Source organism: Giraffa tippelskirchi, chromosome 3 (assembly GCF_054371585.1).
Source record: "Giraffa tippelskirchi isolate mGirTip1 chromosome 3, T2T-mGirTip1v1.2.pri, whole genome shotgun sequence".
Classification (NCBI taxonomy): Eukaryota; Metazoa; Chordata; class Mammalia; order Artiodactyla; family Giraffidae; genus Giraffa; species Giraffa tippelskirchi.
Genome location: NC_137277.1, coordinates 143456628 through 143480405, shown reverse-complemented (window position 1 = coordinate 143480405; position 23778 = coordinate 143456628). Strand labels below are relative to the sequence as shown.

Here is a 23778-nt window from a genome sequence, read left to right as displayed (position 1 = left end):
CCATTGTTTCCCCATCTATTTGCCATGAAGTGATGAAACTGGATGCCATGATCTTAGTTTTCTGAATGTTGAGTTTTAAACCAGTTTTTTCACTCTCCTCTTTCACTTTCATCAAGAAGCTCTTTAGTTCTTCTTCACTTTCTGCCATAAAGGTGGTGTCATCTGCATATCTGAGGTTACTGATATTTCTCCTGGCAATCTTGATTCCAACTTGTGCTTCATCCAGCCCAGCATTTTGCCTGATGAACTCTTCATATAAGTTAAATAAGCAGGGTGACAATATACAGCCTTGACATACTACTTTCCTAATTTGGAACCAGTCTATTGTTCCATGTCCAGTTCTAACTGTTGCTTCTTGACCTGCATACAGATTTCTCAGGAGGCAGGTCAGGTGGTCTGGTATTCCCATCTCTTTCAGAATTTTCCACAGTGTGTTGTGATCCACACAGTCAAAGGTTTTGGCGTAGTCAATAAAGGAGAAGTAGATGCTTTTCTGGAACTCTCTTGCTTTTTTGATGATCCAATGGATGTTGCCAATTTGATCTCTGGTTCCTCTACTTTTTCTAAATCCAGCTTGACTATCTGGAAGTTCAAGGATCACGTACTGTTGAAACCTGGCTTGAAGGATTTTGAGCATTACTTTACTAGCGTCTGAGATGAGTGCAATTGTGCAGTAGTTTGGGCATTCTTTGGCCTTGCCTTTCTTTGGGATTGGAATAAAAACTGACCTTTTCCAGTCCTGTGGCCACTGCTGAGTTTTCCCAGTTTGCTGGCATATTGAGTGCAACACTTTCACAGCATCATCTTTTAGGATTTGAAATAGCTCAACTGGAATTTCATCACTTCCACTAGCTTTGTTCGCAGTGATGGTTCCTACAGCCCACTTGACTGCACATTCCAGGATGTCTGGCTGTAGGTCAGTGATCACCATCATGATTATCTGGGTCATGAAGATCTTTTTTGTATAGTTCTTCTGTGTATTCTTGCCACCTCTTTTTAATATCTTCCGCTTCTGTTTGGTCCATACCATTTCTGTCCTTTATTATACCCATCTTTACATGGAACGTTTCCCTGGTATCTCTAATTTTCTTGAAGAGATCTCTAGTATTTCCCATTCTATTGTTTTCCTCTATTTCTTTGCATTGATCACTGAGGAAGGCTTTCTTATCTCTCCTTGCTATTCTTTGGAACTTTGCATTCAAATGGGAATATCTTTCCTTTTCTTCTTTGCTTTTTGCTTCTCGTCTTTTCACAGCTAATTTGTAAGGCCTCCTCAGACAGCCATTTTGATTTTTGCATTTCTTTTCCATGGGGATTGTCTTGATCCCTGTCTCCTGTACAGTGTCACGAACCTCCATCCATAGTTCATCAGGCACTCTGTCTATCAGATCTAGTCCCTTAAATCTATTTGTCACTTCCACTGTATAATCATAAGGGCTTTGATTTAGTTCATACCTGAATGGTCTAGTGGTTTTCCCTACTTTCATCAATTTAAGTCTGAATTTGGCAATATGGAGTTCATGATCTGAGCCATAGTAAGCTCCCGGTCTTGTTTTTGCCGACTATATCGAGTTTCTCCATCTTTGGCTGCAAAGAGTATAATCAATCTGATTTTGGTATTGACCGTCTGGTGATGCCCATGTGTAGAGTCTTCTCTTGTGTTGTTGGAAGAGGGTGTTTGTTAAGACCAGTGCTTTCTCTTGGCAAAACTCCGTTAGCCTTTGTACTGCTTCGTTCTGTACTCCAAGGCCAGATTTGCCTGTTACTCCAGGTATCTCTTGATTTCCTACTTTTGCATTCCAGTCCCCTATAATGCACTGCTGACCTGTAGCTCCACAGGAGATACTCAAACCCTCAAAGTCAGGTCTGGCTCAGTCTCTGTGGAGTCTCCTGGTGTGCACAAGAGTTTAGTTTTCACTCTCTGAGCGTTTCTGTCAGGTATGGGGCTTGATTCTAAATGCAATTTTGCCCCTTCTACCATTTTGCATGGGCTTCTCCTTTGTCCTTGGATGTGGGGTATATTTTTTTGGTGGGATCCAATGTTCTCCTGTGGACAATTGTTCAGCAGCGAGTTGTAATTTTGGAGTTCTTGCAGGAGAAGATGAGCTCGTGTCCTTCTACTCTGCCATCTTAAATAACCAACCATCATTAACAATAGCGTTCATTAATATTTCCCTCTTTATTTTTTCCATTTATTTTAGAACTCATACTATGTCTTTGAGCTAAGGAAAGACAAAGAGGTTATTATTATAAGCTTAGAAAGTGTTTATTTCATTTTTCCAGATGAGAATTCTCCAGCCAACTTCTGGGATTCTAAAAACAGGGGTGTGACTGGAACACAAAAAGGACAAATTGTATGGAGAATTGAGCCTGGGCCCTATTTCATGGAACGTAAGTACCTAAGTGTAAACATAAGTTTATTTTTGAACATTTCAGATATAATGCAAAAATCTATGAAGTCTTTTATGAATTTTATTATAAAAGTTTTTGATTCTTATTTATAAATGTATGCCATATCACCCCAAACTGTAAAAGATATTCTTTCGGGAAATATTCATTAGAGAATGTTACTATGGTTTGAAAAAAGCGTATGTAATGTCTCTAGGTATGTGTGTATAACATATATCTGATGAATGTATGGTATATAAATTCTGTGGTTATTTTAATATGTTACATATTTTATATACCCTTGTTCTTCATTTATAATTAATACTATATTAATTTCAAAGGGCAGAAAGAGTAATTCAAGATTTCAGTTAATTTAAGAATTGTATTTGCCTCTAGGATACTTCACTATTATTTTTCCCAGCAGAAGAATAAGTTTTGCTTTTGGGTCTTGGTCTTTCCAAGAGTAGATGAGATAATCTGGGGCACCTTATAATAGAGATCATTTACTAGGGATCAGAGATTGGCTGCAAATAACCATTACCCAGTTGATTTGATGTTATATTTATTTATAAACACACATGCCAATGTACAGTACTTCTATATAGTTTTATATATATACACACATACACGTATACATATAAATGATTTACTGGTCTGTCCAGGTTAACTTCTACATTTACAGAATTTATTTTTTTGCAATATTGAAAAAACTGAGCTCTTTAAAATGTTTCTGAGCTGTTTAACTCCATAGTAAGAATTAATTTTTCTGTATGCAAGTAATTTACTATAAGAAAGAGAGAGAATATACTGGTACCAGAGATACTGATACTTAAGAATGGTAGCTCAGTTCAGTTAAGTTGCTCAGTCATATCTGACTCTTTGCGACCCTATGGACTGCAGCATGTTAGGCTTCCCTGTCCATTACCAACTCCCAGAGCTTACTCAAACTCATGTCCATAGAGTCAGTGATGCCATCCAACCATCCCATCCTCTGTTGTCCCCTTCTCCTCCTGCCTTCAATCTTTCCCAGCATAAGGGTCTTTTCCAATGAGTCAGTTCTTCTCATCGGGTGGCCAAAGTATTGGATTTTCAGTTTCAGCATCAGTCCTTCTCATGAATATTCAGGACTGATTTCCTTCAGGATGGACTATTTGGATCCCAGTTTGATTAAATGGAAACCTGTTGTAAGAATATCTTTTTTTTTTTTTAATAAATTTATTTTAGTTGGGGGCTAATTACTTTACAATATTGTAGTAGTTTTTGCATTACATTGACATGAATCAGCCATGGGTTTACATGTGTTCCCCATCCTGAACCCCCCTCCCACCTCCCTCCCCATCCCATCCCTCTGGATCATCCCATTGCCCCAGCCCTGAGCATTTGTCTCATGCATCGAACCTGGAATGGTGTTCTGTTTCACATATGGTAATATATATGTTTCAATGCTATTCTTTCAGAATGTCCCACCCTTACCTTCTCCCTCAGAGTCCATAAGTCTGTTCTATGCATCTGTGTCTCTTATTCTGTCTCACATATAGGGTTATCATTACCATCTTTCAAATTCCATATATATGCATTAGTATAGGTACCATTTCACACCAGTCAGAATGGCTGCTATCCAAAAGTCTACAAGCAATAAATGCTGGAGAGGGTGTGGAGAAAAGGGAACCCTCTTACACTGTTGGTGGGAATGCAAACTAGTACAGCCACTATGGAGAACAGTGTGGAAATTCCTTGAAAAACTGGGAATAAAACTGCCATATGACCCAGCAATCCCACTGCTGGGCATACACACCGAGGAAACCAGAATTGAAAGAGACGCGTGTACCCCAGTGTTCATCGCAGCACTGTTTACAATAGCCAAGACATGGAAGCAACCTAGATGTCCATCAGCAGACGAATGGATAAGGAAGCTGTGGTACATATACACAATGGAATATTCAGTTCAGTTCAGTCGCTCAGTCGTGTCCGATTCTTTGCGACCCCATGAATTGCAGCACGCCAGGCCTCTCTGTCCATCACCAACTCCCGGAGTCTACCCAAACCCATGTCCATCGAGTCGGTGATGCCATCCAACCATCTCATCCTCTGTCGTCCCCTTCTCCTCCCGCCCCCAATTCTACCCAGCATTAGGGTCTTTTCCAATGAGTCAACCCTTCACATGAGGTGCCCAAAGTATTGGAGTTTCAGCTTCAACATCAGACCTTCCAGTGAACACCCAGAACTGATCTCCTTTAGGATGGACTGGTTGGATCTCCTTGCAGTCCAAGGGACTCTCAAGAGTCTTCTCCAACACCACAGTTCAAAAGCATCTATTCTTCAGTGCTTACCTTTCTTTATAGTCCAACTATCACATCCATACATGACCACTGGAAAAACCATAGCTTTGACTAGACAGACCTTTGTTGGCAAAGAAATGTCTCTGCTTTTTAATATGCTGACTAGGTTGGTCATAGATTTTCTTCCAAGGAGCAAGTGTCTTTCAATTTCATGGTGGCAGTCACCATCTGCAGTGATTTTGGAGCCCCCAAAAATGAGGTCTGTCCTGTTTCCATTGTTTCACAATCTATTTGCTATGAAGTGATGGGACCAGATGCCATGATCTTAGTTTTCTGAATGTTGAGTTTTAAGCCAACTTTTTCACTTTCCTCTTTCACTTTCATCAAGAGGCTCTTTAGTTCTTCCCTTTCTACCGTAAGAGTGGTGTCATCTGCATATCTGAGGTTATTGATATTTCTCCTGGCAATCTTGATTCCAACTTGTGCTTCATCCAGCCCAGCATTTCTCATGATATACTCTGCATATAAGTTAAATAAGGAGGGTGACAGTATACAGCCTTGACATACTCCTTTTCTGATTTGGAACCAGTCTGTTGTTCCATGTCTGGTTCTAACTGTTGCTTCTTGACCTATATACAGATTTCTCAGGAGGCAGGTCAGGTGGTCTGGTATTCCCATCTCTTTCAGAGTTTTCCACTGTTTGTTGTGAGCCACACAGTCAAAGGCTTTGGCATAGTTAATAAAGCAGAATTAGATGTTTTTCTGGAGCTCTCTTACCTAGCTGACTGTTACAACTTTACAAAAGAGGAGGTGGTGTTCTAACTTGAGAGGCAGGGGGAAGATATCTTGTAAAAATGCACTTCTCTTTATTGAAGAACAAGCTGCTCACTCACTGGTTATTGATTGGATCTGTGAGGCACTGCTGCAGCTAGATTCACATGCTGCTGTTTCCCAGCATGTAGAATGTGATACTAATGAGCTCATGCCAACAGAATTCCCACCTTTTGCTGAGCTTGTTTCACTTTGACAGGCCTTGTGTGTATGACTTAGCTTTGTTCTTGCAGAATACATGCTATCATTCTTGGAGAAAACAATGGGAGAGTGATTTGCTGAACTGTGGTGTTGGAGAAGACTCTCGAGAGTCCCTTGGACTGCAAGATCAAACCAGTCAGTCCTAAAGGAAATCAGTCCTGAATGTTCATTGCAAGCACTGATGCTGAAACTGAAGCTCCTATATTTTGGCCATCTGGTGTGAACAGCTGACTTCTTAGAAAAGACCCTGATGCTGGGAAAGATTGAGGGCAGGAGGAGAAGGGAATGACAGAGGATGAGGTGGTTGGATGGCATCACTGACTCTATGGTCATGAGTTTGAGCAAGCTCCGGGAGTTGGCAATGTACAGGGAAGCCTGGCATGCTGCAGTCCATGGGGTTGTAAAGATTTGGACACAACTGAGTGACTGAACTGAACAGAACACAGTTCTTACTGTTTCTGTAATCATCAAAACCCAGTGTTAGTGCTCGGTCAAGTCATTTAGGTTCCCAGGGAATTCCTGCCCAGGTCATCTTGCTGGCACTCCAGTCAGCATGCTCATCCCTGGTTTCCTGCTTTAGCTGCTCCTCGCTCCTCTCTCTCACTTCGTTTTTCTCAGCTGAAGGTTTGATTCTGTTTGTTCTATGAGGCCTTTTGACTCCACCATGCCCTCACAAATCTTCTCCACAATCTCCACCCTTGTACCCTGGTACTCTGCCTTTTCAGTGCTTGTCTTCTGGATTTTGTTATCTTAACAGCTGCACCATAAAACACCTGCTAGACCAGACTCCTTTCTCTGGTTCCTTCGCACTGTCTAACATAGTGCTGGGCATGGTTAAAAGCTTTCGCTTGATAATGCCAACTGCATTCTGAATTACTGCATTGTGATTAACGTACATAATGGAAAGATTCTGTATTTTACCCCATGATAAACCTTTTTTTTTTGAGATTTAGTGTTTTTTAACTGATGGGAAATATAATATTAGATTTTTATATATAATATTACTATATAGACCTAAAATAGGATTTTTCTTTAATTATTGTATCTTTTTCTTAAAATAAGCAAACCAAATACTCTGTATGAGGACATTTGGTGCAGTTAGGGAAGTCAGTGCAAGATTAACTTCCTTGGGGAATCACATTGAGCAGCCCCTTTTTAATAATCCAGGGGACTCAGCTGAGAGAGGAATCCCACTCTGGTAGGCTAGGACTCTCCTCTGGGCTCCACCCTTCAGCACTGTTACTTCTATTAAATGAAACCTTGGGAAAAAGACATCTCACAGTTAAACTTCAATGACTCACATGCTCTGTCTACAGAAAATTTCATTGACTCTTGGTTTTACTCCTTGACATACGTTGGCTTCATGGTAACTGTACTTACTTTCCAAAAACAGTAATTGGCATTTGTAGTCTTGTTATCAAGTTGAAATTATGTAATATATAAATACATATATATGCATGCACATATATATGTATATATCTGTAGTTATATCTAATATATATATATATCTGTAGTTATATCTTATATATATATATATATATATATATATATATATACACACACACACACACACATATCTGTGAAGATATAGGTGTATATTTACTGGTGGTTCCTCAGTCTGATCCTTGTCTAGTGACTGCACTGAACTCACTTGGGGAAAACATTTTTTTTTTTGAGTGGCTGGTGGAGGTGATGAAATTCCAGTTGAGCTATTTCAAATCGTAAAGGATGATGATGCTGTTAAATACGATGATGCTGCACTCAATATGCCAGCAAATTTGGAAAACTCAGCAGTGGCCGTAGGACTGGAAAAGGTCAGTTTTCATTCCAATCCCAAAGAAATGCAAGGCCAAAGAATGTTCAAACTACTACACAATTGCACTCATCTCACACGCTAGCAAAATAATGCTCAAAATTCACCAAGTGAGGCTTCAACAGTACATGAACCGAGAACTTCCAGATGTTCAAGCTGGATTTCAAAAAGGCAGAGAAACTAGAGATCAAATTGCCAACATCTGTTGGATCATAGAAAAAACAAGAGAGTTACAGAAAAATATCTACTTCTGCTTTACTGACTATGCCAAGCCTTTGACTGTGTGGATCAAACAAACTGTGGAAAATTCTGAAAGAGATGGGAATACCAGACCTGCCTCCTGAGAAATCTGTATGCAGGTCAAGAAGCAACAGTTAGAACCAGACATGGAACAACAGACTGGTCCCAAATTGTGAAAGGAGTACGTCAAGGCTGTATATTGTTACCCTGCTTAATTAACTTATATGCAGAGTACATCATGTGAAATGCCAGGCTAGATGAAGCACAAGTTGGCATCAAGATTGCCGGGAGAAATATCAGTAACCTCACATATGCAGATGACACCACTCTTATGATAGAAAGTGAAGAAGAACTAAAGAGCCTCTTGATGGAGGTGAAAGAGGAGAGTGAAAAAACTGGTTTAAAACTCAACATTCAGAAAACTAAGATCATGGCATCTGGTCCCATCACTTCATGACAAATAGATTGTGAAACAATGGAAACAGTGAGAGGTCTCATTTTTGGGGGCTCCAAAATCACTGTAGATTGTGACTGCAGCCATGAAATTAAAATATACTTCCTCCTTGGAAGAAAAGCTATGACCAACCTAGAGAGCATATTAAAAAGCAGAATCATTTCTTTGCCAACAAAGATCCATCCAGTCAAATCTAGCCTTTTTCCAGTAGTCATGTATGGATGTGAGAGTTGGACCATAAAGAAAGCTGAGTGCCAAAGAATTGATAGTTTTGACCTGTGGTGTTGGAGAAGACTCTTGAGAGTCTTTGGACTGCAAGGAGATCTAACCAGTCCATCCTAAAGGAAATCATTCCTGAATATTCATTGGAAGGGCTGATGCTGAAGCTGAAACTCGAATACTTTGGCCACCTGATGTGAAGAACTGACTCATTTGAAAAGACCCTGATGCTGGGAAAGGTTGAAGGCAGGAGGAGAAGGGGACAACATAGAGATGGTTGGATGGCATCACTGACTAAATAGACATGAGTTTGAATAAGCTCTGGGAGTTGGTGATGGACAGGGAAGCCTGGCGTGCTGCAGTCCATGGGGTCTCAAAGAGTTGGACATGACTGAATGGCTGAACTGAAATGTGCCAGGTCTTAGTCGTAGCATGTAGGATCTTGTTCCCTGACCAGAGATAGAACCCAGACCCCCTGCATTGGGAGTACACAATCTTAACTACTGGACCACCGGGGAAGTCCTAGAAAATTGAAATAAATCAGGTTTCCAGACTTTCTCACTGCAGAGTCACCTACAGCTTTCCTTCATACTTCTTAGTCTGCTCCTTTCCATTTCCGTTGACAGGTGCTGTCTGTCTTTATTGTAGAGGATAAGAGTGAAGGCTTTGGAATGGAACAGATGGGGTTTGAATCCTGACTCTGTCATTTTCTGTTTGACCATTAGCAAACCTCAACACTGTTTTAAAAAGTTAGTTTATTTTTAATTGAATGATAATTGCTTTGCAGTATTGTGTTGATTTCTGCCAAACATCAGCGTGAGTGAGCCATAGGTATACCTATGCCTCCTCCCTCTTGAACCTCTCTACAGCCTCCCTCCCCATCCCACATCTCTAGGCTGTTGCAGAGCCCTGATTTGAGTTACCTGATCTGTGCTATGGGGACAGGAATTTCTGCCTCTTGATGTGAGGGGTAAATAATAACGAGCACAGAGGTCCAGCCCTGCGTTTTGTCCATCAGGAGCTCCTCTATTCTCATCTCTACACTGTATTTGGCATGTTGTTTTTATGCACTGTTTTTCTAATATACTTGGGCTGTTCTTAGAAATTTTCAGAGAAGCCTATAAAATCAAACAAGAATCGGTATAATCTATTGCCTCTGACTGGAAAAGGAGGGGTCATTCAGAGTCCTGAGTGTGATTTTCGTAGAAGCAGCCTGTTGGATTTCCTCAGGTGATGCCCAAAGGACTAGTTTCTCTGTTTAAATTATTGTTTTTCTCCAATCAACTTGCAGCCGAGATAAAAATCTGTTTCAAATACTACCACGGCATCAGTGGAGCCCTGCGAGCCACGACGCCTTGCATCACGGTGAAGAACCCTGCTGTGATGGTGAGTGCCCCTCTGTGCCCACTTCCTCAAGCCTCAGTTCCAGAGGCCTTGGTTTCTATTTTTGCCTCTGCAGCTCTGGCAAGGTTATGGGAAACAATGAAAAAGGAAACACATAACAGCGTGGGCGCCGTTTTGGGAAAGGAAATAACTTTCAGGATGGCTTAACTAAATCCATAATACAAATCAGTGGGAAAATATGGCTTGATTAATAATTCTGTATATAGTCAACTCTCTAGGGAGCTTTCTCATGAAGGAAATTAGTGAGTGGCCATCATGGAAAGTTTTTTAAACTTTGTTGGCGTGGCTGGTTGGTAGGAAATGGTGGCATTGCATCTTATATGAATTTAGTTTACATGAACTCTGGGTAAAAGAGAGGAAAAAAAAGAGCAATTTAAATAGTGAGTGCATCTACCTGCCAGTCAGCTTAGCAAGCTTTCACCACAAAGAGAGTGTGAGATGGGGATTGTAAATGTGCTATTCCTTTAGAAGGTCTTAGTGCCAAATACCTCCTGATGCTGAGTTGAGCTCTAGTGCCTACAGGTACCACACGTATTTTCTGTATGGCTACTCAACAGAAGCCAACCTCTTTACCAGGTCCTCAGTTAAGGAAGCAGATATCTAGTTTAGCTTTGGAGGAAACTGATTGTGTTGGACTTTTGAAGGAGAGTATGTCCATTTCCAATATGGTACTTTCTTAAGAATTACTTTTCACAATTTTATGTTTTTTTTCACTTCACCAACTAACTTTAGAATCTAACAGTTTCACAAAATGCATTCCATTGTATATGGATGGTTGGCTTTAGATAGCTGTCCCAGGTGGCGCTGCTGGTAAGGAACCCGCCTGCCATTATAGGAGACATAAAAGACATGGATTTGATCCCTGGGTCAGGAAGATTACCTGGGGGAGGAAATGACAACCCATTCCATTATTCTTGCCTAGAGAATCCCATGGACAGAGGAGCTTGGTGGGCTACAGTCCATAGGGTCACAAAGAATTGGACATGACTGAAGTGACTGAGCACACATGGACTAAGATAGTTTGGGGAGATTCTTAGAGTCCAAGATATGTAAATTATTTCAGTTCTTATAAGTCATTAATAAAAATCAGGTCATGAAAATTCAGAAGAAAAATATCAATTCCCATAGTGTAAAATCTTCATAATATATATGTATGTGTACACATTTACAGATGTATGTGTTTTTGGAAATAGGTAAGTGGACAGATTTACTCCCTGAAATTCAGAAAGTAATTTCTGCAGATGGCATTTTGAAATTGTCTGACCCACCAAAGCTATATCAAGCAATCTTTCCCTTTCATTAATTCATTCAAACAGATATTCACTGGGTGGCTCTAAGTGTCAGGCTTAAACTCACCACTAGGAATGAAATGATAAGCAAAAACACAGCTGTCTTGTTTGGTAGGGCTCGAGAGACCCATCAGTTAAATTGCATTTATTTGAGTGATAATTACTATGAGTGACAGTAAAATGAGGCTATGAGAGCATATACTAGCAAGATTCATCCTGATCAGGAAGATCTTGGAAGGCTTCCCTGAAGAAGGCATGTTTGCAGGACAATCTGAAGGATGAATAGAAGTTACTTAAGTGAAAAGGAGGAGGGAAGAGCATTTGAGATAGAGGGAATAATATATGTAAAATTTACAGTATCTAAGTACTCTGTTCACATTTGAATTATATTTGAATTTCTATTGAAGTGAACAAAGTATAGAACATTAAAAAATAACCCACATTTACTATATAAGACTTTGAAGTTTCACAGAGAGAATAACAATTGTTGACTACAAAATCTGTAGTCATGTCACATAGTAATAAGCACTGGAACACGCTATAATTAACATTCTAAAAAAAATTACAAAACTGGAAAAGTGGGGCTGTTTATAATAAAACTTTTGAAAGCTTAACTGTATGTGGAATTAAATAATAGCTTCCAAACATGATTTTCTGGACTCAGATTTTCTTAGACTTGAGCAATTTCCATGATCAGATATCACTTATGGCAGGGGGAACTTATAGCCTGGTGAGCATTGAACTCATTTCATTGATTTTCCATTGAGATTATTCTGTCAAAGCCTGTGGACAGTTGGAGATAATTAATTTGCTTCAGACAGATTTTTAGACCAGCTTAAAAGCTTCACAGATACAACACTCACAATAAGAATATTTTGGTTCAAAGACTGACTAATGGAATTGATGGTCAATAGATTTCTGACCACGGTTGAGACGTGAGATGTTGGGTCTGCATCCATTTCATTGTGAGCTGAGCACTGGGTTTCTATGACAGCATGATGGTCACCTAGGTATATGACCTGTTATAGGTATTGTGATTGACTGACAACATTGATATTCACAAACCCCTTTCAGTATGATTATTCCACAATCAGATGCAAAGAATAGTTGGGCAGTAGAAACCACATTTTAATTCTTGGTGGAGCTAAAATCAGGAGGTTGATTGGCTCTCAGCAAATATCTGTGGCTTATTATATTGTGTTATATCCGTCTGACTCATCATTCTCAGGTTAAATAGAGCAAAGACAGCACCAAACTGGCCAGACAGCATCACTGTCTCTGCTTTTTCCTGTCTTCACCGTCCCCACACTGAGGGACTACAAAGTGGCGAATAGCAAGGAAGTACAGACTACAACTGAGATAGACACAGCAACACATGTGTTGCCAGGCATCTCACAAATCACGGCCTTCCCTCAAATGGACCACACTGCCTAGGGAGATGTGCCCCCTCTGAAAACATGATGTCTTTTCATGCCAAGTGAGATCAATGGGACCCTGAAAAGATTCATAGTCTCATCATTCAAAGCCTACTCAAAATGTTGTAAGATGTTATCAAAACTAAGGAAAATGCCCTCAAATTCTCCTTTTAAATATGTTCCCTGTCTGGCAAAAGGCTAATATGAAATAATTCTCACATAATTCATAGGCAGTGTCCTTTACCAGGACTCTGGTGAATGCTCATATGAGCTAATACTCAGAGAATTCAACTTTATCATTCATGACAATAAAGCCAGGAAAGACCAAAGCTGACCACCAGATATAGTGACATCAGTAATAATAAACACATCTGCACTCTGTTTACAGAGAGGATTTTAAATAAACTCCCTTCAGAGATTTAATCCAGGAAAGCTCATAAGCAACACTGTTAATTCTATTGAAACAATGCATGGTAGTGAGTGATGGTCGCTTTTATCTGTTCCTGAAGTGAAGGATTTCCTGTTCCAAGTGACACACATCACTGTATATTCTGATGAATGAAAATGACCTCAGATATAGGTAACGATAACCCTATATGCGAGACAGAATAAGAGACACGGATGCATAGAAAAATTTTATGGACTCTGAGGGAGAAGATGAGGGTGGGACGTTCTGGGAGAATAGCATTGAAACATGTATATTATCATATGTGAAACAGAACACCATTCCATGTTCGATGCATGAGACAAGGGCTCAGGGCCGGGGCAATGGGATGACCCAGAGGGATGGGATGGGGAGGGAGGTGGGTGGGGGGTCCAGGAAGGGGAACACATGTAAACCCATGGCTGATTCATGTCAATGTATGGCAAAAACTATTACAATATTGTAAAGTAATTAGCCCCCAACTAAAATAAATAAATTTATAAAAAAAAAAAAAATAAAGCAGAGGCATTACTTTGCCAACAAAGGAAAAAAAAAAAAAAAGAAAATGACGTCAAAGTACACATGACAGAGAAGACACAATTTTTTGAAAAATTCTTGATTCATTGCAAAAGGATATGTGATAAAGGAGACCATATGTTTAGGATGGCAGCTCATTTCCTTCCCTGTAGAGTTTCTTAGTTCTTTCAAGACTATTTGCAATTGGATGGAATGAAGTAAAGATATCTGGATGGTACTGTAGTCTATTACAAATGACATGTGAAGCAATCAGGAAGTAGTTAAGTGTCATACAGGATAGTTTTGACTAAGGTACAGAAAGTAGTCATGAGGGACTTCCCTGGTGGTCCAGGGTTTGAGAATCTGCCTTCCAATGGAGAGGATGCAGGTTCAATCCCTGGTTGGGAAACTAAGATCCCATGAGTCACAACTACTGAGCCCATGAGCTCTCGAGCCTATGCTCCCCAACAAGAGACGCCTGTGGCCGCAAGGAAGACCCACCACAGCCAAAGAAAAAAAAGAGAAAGAAAGTCAGAGGTGAAACTAACTGGCTAGAATTACCTAGCAGGATGGAGAGTTTTTAATTATATTTGAAGCTTCCCTGGTGTCTCAGATGGTAAAGAATCTACCTGTAGTGCAGGAGACCTGGGTTTGATCCCTGGGTAGGAAGATCCCTTGGAGAAGGGAACGGCAACCCACTCCCGTATTCTTGCTTGGGATATCCCATGGACAGAGGAGCCTGGTGGGCTGCAGTCTATGGGGTCACAAGGAGTTGGACAAGACTGAGTGACTAAGTACATAAAGCACACAGAAAGTTGAAATCTATTTTACATTATTTGAATGGAATTTAGTTTCAAGTTCCTCAACTTTGCTTAGATTAGTGAAAGTTTTATTTCTTGGTAATGTATGATTTTTAAAGGAGGTGGGGAGTGCCACAAAGATAAGATGGAAGGGTTTAATCTAACCTTCAGAATTAAAATGTGATTTCTATTTCTTAACTATTCAAAATATATTCTGCCTTCAGTTCTGTCTCTTATAGTATTGCAGACTTCTATTTTAAAGACCCACAAAAATTCTTTTTTTCCTAAAAAATGTTTTCCTTTTTTTTTTTTTTAACCACAAGTTGAGCACTAATCATACATGAATTGAGAGAAAGACTTAATCTGCTCCATGGTCTATAAATGAGTGAAATATAACTTACTCAGAAGCTTTTAGGAAAAGCTTTACAATTCGATAATAATACAATAGGATTGCAAGTTCTTATTGTTGCTAATTGTAATAGCATGTGTCATATGCCAGTAGCATAATAAAATAGGAGCCTATGAGGGCAATGGGACATCTATATGGTCACTCAGAAATATTTAGCAGGAGGAGATAATTCTACCTATATATGAATGAATTTGATATAAATCAGCTTGTTTAATTTATTCTAGGTTTTCCAATTGGAAGGAATTTGATGTTTGATTTTTAACTTAAGGGCATGTTTTAATACTATAATAGCAATATAAGTACATTTACTACATATCAACTATATTCTTATCAAAGAAATAAAAAGACGTGAAGTAGGTTGATTCATATCCCAGGGAATTTAAAAGTTCATGTTGGTTGCATTTTGGGTAAAGATTAAATTTAGGTATGACCTTTTCTGTCATCTTTTGAGAATCTGCTTTTGTGTGTCGATTCCAAGTTTTGTAGCAAATGAAGTCATATACTACAATACATGTTTGATACAAAAATCATCATATTTGCAACATATGTGGTTCCCTAGGAAGGTATTTTATTTCTTTGAAACTTCAGATATGTGTTTTCTCTGCAGATGGGGGCAGAAGGCATGGAAGGTGGGGCTTCAGGAAATCAGCATTCTCGGAAGCTTGTTAGCTTTACTTTGTCAGGTAAGGATATCTTTAAACACTATGTCCAGTTTGAGAGTGTGCAATTCAAACTTAGAAACAGTTGTTTCTTTCTACAGACTCTTATATATGATATGCAAAGTATTTTTTTGTAATACTTCTGTAAATTCAAGCATGTTTCTTACCAAGGTAAAATTAAATTATTGGTATATACTCAGAAATTATTACTTCTAGGAAGTTTTCTGGTGATAAAAAGACTGTTACTTAAGAAAAACTGTAATGCAATATGTGCTAATCCCACTATAGAGCTTTGATAATTGAAAATAATTTGTGCTTACCTCATTTAGAGAAAGGAAAAATTTAGAGACAAAGGATTAAAAAACCCAAGAGATATTCCTATTTCTATGGAGAAATACATATAAATATTGGAAAATGGAGAAGACAATATTTTGTTCTTTATTTTCTGGTTAGTAAAATATTCTGATTGTTGTGTATTAATCATACAACTAAAGCACTGCTTTTCAGCTTGTGAATTGGAATTCATTTGTGGTTTATAAGATTAATTTAGTTGAAACTAGCAATTAAAAAAAGAATAGAAAAAAATTAGAGTTTAAACACCAAAGGGAAATGTTTTTCATAGAACACCAGTTTATACAAACTGAAAATCTTCACACACAAAATATACACACTTGTGTATGTGTAAAATGAGTTTCAGTATAATGGATTTCATACAGATGTGACTGTTGAAAGAAGTTTGAAAGCCAATGATTTAAAAAAAAAATTGATTGGCAGTTTTAAAAGGTCAAGGATCCCCTTCACGGATCACAGCCTTGTTGTGGCAAAAGGGCTTGTGAAATGAAGCTATAAGCCATGCTGTGCAGGGCCACCAAAGATGTATGGGTCATAGTGAAGAGCTTTGACAAAATGTGGTCCACTGGAAGAGGAAATGGCAACCCACTCCAGTATTCTTGCCGTGAGAACCCCATGGACAAAATGAAAGATACAACACTGGAAGATGAGTCCCCCCGCTCCCAGGTATGACTGGAGAAGAGCGGGTGGCAATTACTAAGAGCTCAATAAAGAATGAAGTGGCTGGGGACAAAGCAGAAATGGTGCTCAGTTGGAGATGTGTTTGGTAGAGAAGATAAAATCTGATGCTGTAAAGAACAATATTGCACAGGAAGCTGGAATGTTAAATCCATGAATCAAGGTAAATTGGACATAGTCAAGCAAGAGATGGTAAGAGTGAACATCAGCATCTTAGGAATCAGTGAACTAAAGTGTATGGGAATGGGCAAATTTAATTCAGATGACCATTATATCTATTACTGTGGGCAAGAATCCCTTAGAAGAAATGGAATAACCCTCATAGTCAACAAAAGAGTTCAAAATGCAGCACTTGGGTGCAAGTTCAAAAATAACAGCATGATCTCAGTTCGTTTCCAAATCAAAATATTCAACATCATAGTAATTCAAGTCTATGCCCTAACTACTGATGCCAAAGAAGTTGAAATTGACTAGTTCTATGAAGGCCTACAAGACCTTCTAGAACTAACACCATGGAAAGATGTCCTTTTCATTATAGGGGATTGGAGTGCAAAAGTTAGGAGATACCTGGAAAAACAGGCAAGTTTGGGCTTGGAGTACAAAATGAACCAGGGCAAAGGCTAACAGAGTTTTGTCAAGAAAACATGCTGATCATAGCAAACACCCTATTCCAACCACCCAAGAGACAACTCTACAAATGGATATCACCAGATGGTCAATACTGAAATCAGATATTTATGTTCTTTGCAGCTAAAGTTGGAGAAGCTCTATACAGTCAGCAAAAACAAGACCTGGAGCTGACTGTGCCTCCGATCTTAAGCTCCTTATTGCAAAATTCAGGCTTAAATTGCAGACAGTAGGGAAAATCACTAGGCTACTCAGGTATGACCTAAATCAAATCCCTTATGATTATATAGTGGAGGTGACAAACAGATTCAAGGGATTAGATCTGGTAGACAGAGTGCCCAGAGAACCATGGATGCATGTGTGTAACATTATACAAGTGGCAGTGACCAAAACCATCCCAAAGAAAAAGAAATGCCAAAAGACAAAGTGGTTGTCTAAGAAGGCTTTACAAATAGCTGAGGAAAGAAGAAAAGCAAAAGGCAAGGGAGAAAGGGAAAGATACACCCAACTGAATGCAGAGTTCCAGAGAATATCAAGGAGAGACATGAAGGCCTTCTTAAATGAACAATGCAAATAAATAAAGCAAAACAGCAGAATGGGAAAGACTAGTGATCTCTTCAAGAAAATTGGAAATACCAAGGGAACATTTCATGCAAAGATGGGCATAGTAAAGGACAGAAATAGCAAGGACCAAATAGAGGCAGAAAAGATGAAGAAGAGGTTGCAAGAATACACAGATGAACTATACAAGAAAGGTCCTAATGACCCAGATAACCACAATAGTGTGGTCCCTCACCTAAAGCTGGACATCCTGGAGTGTGAAGTCAAATGGGCCTTAGGAAGCGTTACTGCAAACAAAGCTAGTGGAGATGATGGAATTCAGTTGAGCTATTTCAAATCCTAAAAGATGATGCTGTTAAAGTCCTGCACTTGGTATGTCAACAAATTTGGAAAATTCAGCAGTGGCCACAGGACTGGAAAAGATGTTTTCATTCCAGTCCCAAAGAAGTTCAGTTCAGTTCAGTCGCTCAGTCGTGTCCAACTCTTTGCGACCCCATGAATCACAGCACGCCAGGCCTCCCTGTCCATCACCAACTCCTGGAGTTTACTCAAACCTATGTCCATCTAGTCGGTGATGCCATCCAACCATCTCATCCTCTGTCATCCCCTTCTCCTCCTGCCCCCAATCCTTCCCAGCATTAGGGTCTTTTCCAATGAGTCAACTCTTAGCATGAGGTGGCCAAAGTATTAGAGTTTCAGCTTCAACATCCGTCCTTCCAATGAACACCCAGGACTGATCTCCTTTAGGATGGACTTGTTGGATCTCCTTGCAGTCCAAGGGACTCTCAAGAGTCTTTTCCAACACCACAGTTCAAAAGCCTCAATTCTTCGCCACTCAGCTTTCTTTATAGTCCAACTCTCACATCCATATATGACTACTGGAAAAACCATAGCCTTGACTAGACGGACCTTTGTTGACAAAGTAATGTCTCTGCTTTTTAATATGCTGTCTAGGTTGGTCATAAATTTCCTTCCAAGGAGTAAGCGTCTCTGAATTTCATGGCAGCAATCACCATCTGCAGTGATTTTACCATACAGTTGCACTCTTTTCACATGCTAGCAAGGTTACGCTCAAAATCCTTGAAGCTAGACTTTAGCAATGCATGAACCGAGAACTTCCAGATGTACAACCTGAGTTTCAAAAAGACAGAGGAACCAAAGATCAACTTGCCAACATTCATTGGATCATGGAGAAAGCAAGGGAGTTCTAGAAAAACATCTATTTCTGCCTCACTGACTATGCTAAAGCCTTTGACTGTGTGGATCACAAGAAACTGTGGAAAATTCTTAAAAAGATGGGAATGCCAGACCACCTTACCTGTCTCCTAGGAAACGTGTGTGCAGGTAAAGAAGCAACAGTTAAAACTGAACGTAGAAAAATAGACTGGTTCAAAATTGGAAAAGGAGTATGGCAAGGCTATATATTGTCACCCTGCTTTTTTAACTTATATGCAGAGTACATCATTCAAAATACCGAGCTGGATGAGTCACAAGCTGGAATTCAGATTGCTGGGAGAAATATGAACATCCTCAAATATGCAGATAACACCATTCTTATGGCAGGAAGTGAAGAAAAACTGAAGAACCTTTTGATGAAAGAGGGTGAAAGAGGAGAGAGGGAAAAGCTGGCTTGAAACTCAGCACTCAATAAACTAAGATCATGGCATCTAGTCTCATCAGTTCAGTTCAGTTGCTCAGTCGTGTCTAACTCTTTGCGACCCCATGGACTACAGCATCCCAGGCCTTCCTGTCCATCACCAACTCCTGGAGTTTACTCAAACTAATGTCCATTGAGTCAGTGATGCCATCTCCAACTATCTAATCCTCTATTGTCCCCTTCTCTTCCTGCCTTCAATCTTTCCCAGCATCAGGGTCTTTTCCAGTGAGTCAGTTCTTTGCATCAGGTGGCCAAAGTATTGGAGTTTCAGCTTCACCATCAGTCCTTCCAATGAATATTGAGGACTGATTTCCTTTAGGATTGACTGGTTTGATCTCCTTGCAGTCCAAGGGACTCTCAAGAGTCTTCTCCAACACCACAGTTCAAAAGCACCAATTCTTCGGCACTCAGCTTTCTTTATAGTTCAGCTCTCACATCCATACATGACTACTGATTTCTCTAAGGAAATCAACATTTGAAATGGACTTTTGAAACAGATAACTGTACTGCAATACATGTAAGATAAATTCTAACAGCTGTCTGTCACAATAAGATGTTTTCATTTTTTCCATTGGTGTAGTACTTCTGAAATTTAAATTATCAATAGATTCACTTTTTCTTCACTGCAGAAAATGTTATTCATGAAAATTGACACTTTTAATAGTGAAAGTTAGGAGGCTGATCTTGAAAACACGCATCCATGGATGCATTATTATCATGTATGATGGAAGCTCATATGTTAGCTCATTTCTGGCCCAAGGCCATTGTAGTATCCATTCCTGGTTTAGCATGTTCTTTCTCCTCCCCATATGAAGTTACTTACCATGACTCCCTTTTTGCTTCGGTTCTCTGTCAAATCTCAGAGTTTAAATTTGACCAATAGATATATTTTGGTTGGAACCCTCAGGGTTTTAAAAATCTAAGTATTTAAAAATACTTAGTACCACAGCCTGTGATAAACTACTCACCCCCCTTATCTGTCTTTCTTCTGAAACTGTTTCAGTTGGCTACCTGTGCTTCAGGGTTCTGGGTGGGTGGCAGGGGAGGGGTGCAGGGTGGGTTGTAGGAACAAAAATGAATCCTTCCTTTACAGATAAGGAACACTTGGCAAGCCTCCATGGCCCAGAAAACTTAGTTTGCCCATACTACAGTTTTCTTATTTTAGAAGAACTGCTCTAAGCTTTCAAGTGATCAGTATTTTTCTAAACATGACACACACATATTGATTTTGACCTCAGAGGGGATGTTAATTAACCCACCATTCGAGAATGACCAGATGAGAGCTGAAAACCCCAAGACATTTTCCTGAAAAGCAGAAAATAAGCTCTGGGGCATAGCCAGATGCTTTTTCTTTATATACAACTTCTTCCAATATCCACCGCAGTACACATGGAGGCTGACTATCTAAAATCTGTTTTATTTCTTACCATGTGATCAGGTATTTGCAGATGATATACAGAAATGTCTAAAAAGTATAGAAGATGAAAGCAATTTTATAATGGTAATTCTAAATAATTCATCTGGTGTAGCATATTGAGAGTAGATAACAGTATTTATGGAGAGCATTTAAACTCTGTAGAATATCTATCTGCAAATATTCTGCTCTTGATTATCTGTGAAGAAGTAGGGACACAAATAACTGAACTCTACAGATAAAACAAAAACTGCTTTTTGATGAAAGTTTTAAACCTCTTCTCCAAGTAAGAAGTTAAAGATATTTAACCTGTCATACCTTTGTGACTATGACTCCTTCTTTAGCCTATTAGGTGTTATGCATATTTATGAGCAATAAAATATGTAAAACATAAAAGAGGAAGTCAAGATATGGATAAAGTGAACTGTATAATCAGAGTACAAATAACTGGTAGTTTATAGTATTTATTAATGGAGACTTATTTGTATAGTGTCTCTTGTAGAAAAGGGTTAACAGTGATATCTTTCATCGCTGTGGCTTAATCTTCTGGTGGATGCTGTTTTTTCAAAGGAGTGTTTTGCATGAATAATTTAGCTCTGTCAGACTTCATGACAGCCATTTCTGTACATGTACTTGTTTACTTCAAAGACATCCCTTCTTGAGAAGTAAAAATCCCTTTAACAGCTAAAGAATGTCATTCCTTTGTCTTTGAGTCAGAGGCAAGCCCAACAATAAGGATAAGAAAATATTCAAATTGTATTTTTTCTCAAAGTTACCAAATAAAACCAAGCGAAAACATGTAGCATTATTAAATCAACAGTGAAATACAAGTGCTATATTAATAATGATTCCTTAGTAGGACTTGCCAGAGATGGGATCTGTGAGGCTAATGAGATTACAGCAGCTTCTCTGAAGTGCCTGTCTACTCCTTTGCTCAATCTTTCCCTTCTCCCACAGGCTTTTAGATCAAAGATCTTACTATCTCCATGCAGTGTCCTTAACATAAGATCCTCTTGGTTGAGTTTTTCAGTCTTTTGTGACGTGTTAGACTGCCTCCCTTTGCTGCCAGTTATGAGGCATTAAACAGTCCTGGTCTGTTTTCATCACATGTTATCTAGGCCACAAGTTTTTATTGGCCATTGGTGAACTTCTTCCAGGGAGCACTCCTTAGAGAATATGATGCTACGGGCAACCCCAGGCCAATTCTGTCCTCCTGAGAAAGACTTTGTGTTTCAGGAATGGTGGACTTGAGTAGGATGACCCTGGTGACCTTTTAAAAAAATGTGAGGTTACTCTACAGGGTCTCTTCCCCAGCTGATTCGGGTCATTCATAGGTCTTTGAGGGGCTTCCTAGGCGGCTCAGTGGTCAAGAACCCACCTGTCAATGCAGGAGACATACCCGGGGGACTTCCTGGGTAGCTCAAACGGTGAAGAATTTACCTGCAATGCAGGAGATCTGAGTTTGATCCTTGGGCTAGGAAAATCCTCTGGAGGAGGGCATGGCAACCAACTCCAGTATTCTTGCCTGCAGAATCCCATAGACATAGGAGCCCAGCAGGCTACAGTCCATAGGGTCGCAAAGCATCAAATACCACTGAAGCGACTTAACACACACACACAAGGTCTTTGAGGGTTCAGAGCCTATCCACAGAATTCTTTTTCTGAATCAGTGGTCAGGACCTCCCTACACTGATCATAACTGTATAAAGTTACCTAGAAACTGTCTATTCTCCAGAAGCTTTCAAGATCACTTAGCTCTCAAGCCAACCTTATCCTAACTGATATTCTCAGAAAGGCATTGGGGATCCTATGAAACCAACTTTATTTCCTGACATTTTTGCATCCTTTAGCTTGACCATTGTAAAAAGTGTTAATCTCTTCACTAACCAGATGTTAGCCAGAAATTTAAGCAGCTCATATTGTATGAAATAACAATTGGTGAATCTAAGATGAGTTATGGGACTTTTAACAAATATTTAAGTTACTTAACAGGCTACTGAAAAAGTAACCTCACAGTTATTTAATATAGCAGATAGCAATCAAATTTTAGAAATATTTCTGATCTCCCTTTCTTGTCTAACATTCATTTGTAGAATATATATGACATTTTACATATGGTACAGCTGAATGTGTGCTCTGAAGTTTCATCCCCAATTAAACTTAAGTCTCTGCATTTCGTATGTTTATGTAGAAGATTCACTTTGATTTCATGAAAGAACATATTGGATTTCCTTGTAAATACAGTATTTACTAAGGATTTCTCTTAAGACAGTGTGTGAAGTGCTGGTTGCCAAGCTACACAGAAAAAAGTGATGAAGATGCACACATTAGAATCAAGATGGTACCCAGAAAAATCATTTGAGGTATATAAGGTGGTGATACAAGTTTGGCTTCATTCTACAGCCTGTTAGAGGACCCTTTTCTGGAGTTAGTCATAACCTACTTGCCCTCACTTATCTAAGCACTCATAGAGTGATTCATTTTGTTATTATTTTGCTGAATAGTTTCTGTTTAGAGTTTCCTGTGTAATTATTTAAGAACGAATTACCATTGATCCGCTTGTTCTAATCAGAATATATGATTAATATAGTTCCCTTTCCTCTCCCTCTCTCCTTCCCTCCTTCTTCCTCTTTTTCTTTCTTTAAAGATCTTAGGGCAGTTGGGCTAAAGAAAGGGATGTTCTTCAATCCTGACCCTTATCTTAAGATGTCCATTCAGCCAGGGAAGAAGAGCAGTTTCCCCACCTGTGCCCACCATGGGCAGGAGAGGAGGTCTACTATCATCAGTAACACCACTAATCCAATTTGGCACCGAGAGGTAAGATGATCGTCAGACCTTCTGTTTGACAAGAAGTTGGCCAACTCCATCTCTCTCCACTGGTCTCTGTATCATGGAGTTGCTCATGGGTGTGGGTAAGATGGCTGAGGTGTCTGGAAGTTTTGTTAGAAAAAGGGTACAATGAAAATGATACATTCCGGTCTAATCAGGGGTGGGTCTAGGGTAAAGCAAATGAGAGACTTCCCTCAGGTGCATTATTTATAGGGTTCAAAAGACTCAATGATGAAAATTAATATTTCAATGCAATATTTTTTTTAAAAAATCAAAATAAAGGCAAAAATTAATGATGGACAACATATCAAAATTTTATA

At 39.3% G+C, this 23778-nt stretch overlaps 1 protein-coding gene across 6 annotated transcripts in view; it reads left to right on the top strand.

The window, feature by feature from the left end:
- Positions 1–23778, top strand: part of HECW2 (HECT, C2 and WW domain containing E3 ubiquitin protein ligase 2) — a 468609-nt gene that overhangs the window by 306875 nt on the left and 137956 nt on the right. For 5 of the 6 annotated variants that reach the window (XM_081581446.1, XM_081581447.1, XM_081581444.1 and 2 more), the window contains 4 exons: positions 2284–2391; positions 9717–9811; positions 15290–15365; positions 23277–23446. In XM_081581446.1, the coding sequence (XP_081437572.1) occupies positions 2284–2391; positions 9717–9811; positions 15290–15365; positions 23277–23446 (449 nt within the window). Of the gene's footprint in view, positions 1–2283; positions 2392–9716; positions 9812–15289; positions 15366–21738; positions 21913–23276; positions 23447–23778 lie in introns of those variants that run through there. The other variant, XM_081581449.1, reaches the window with a different exon arrangement.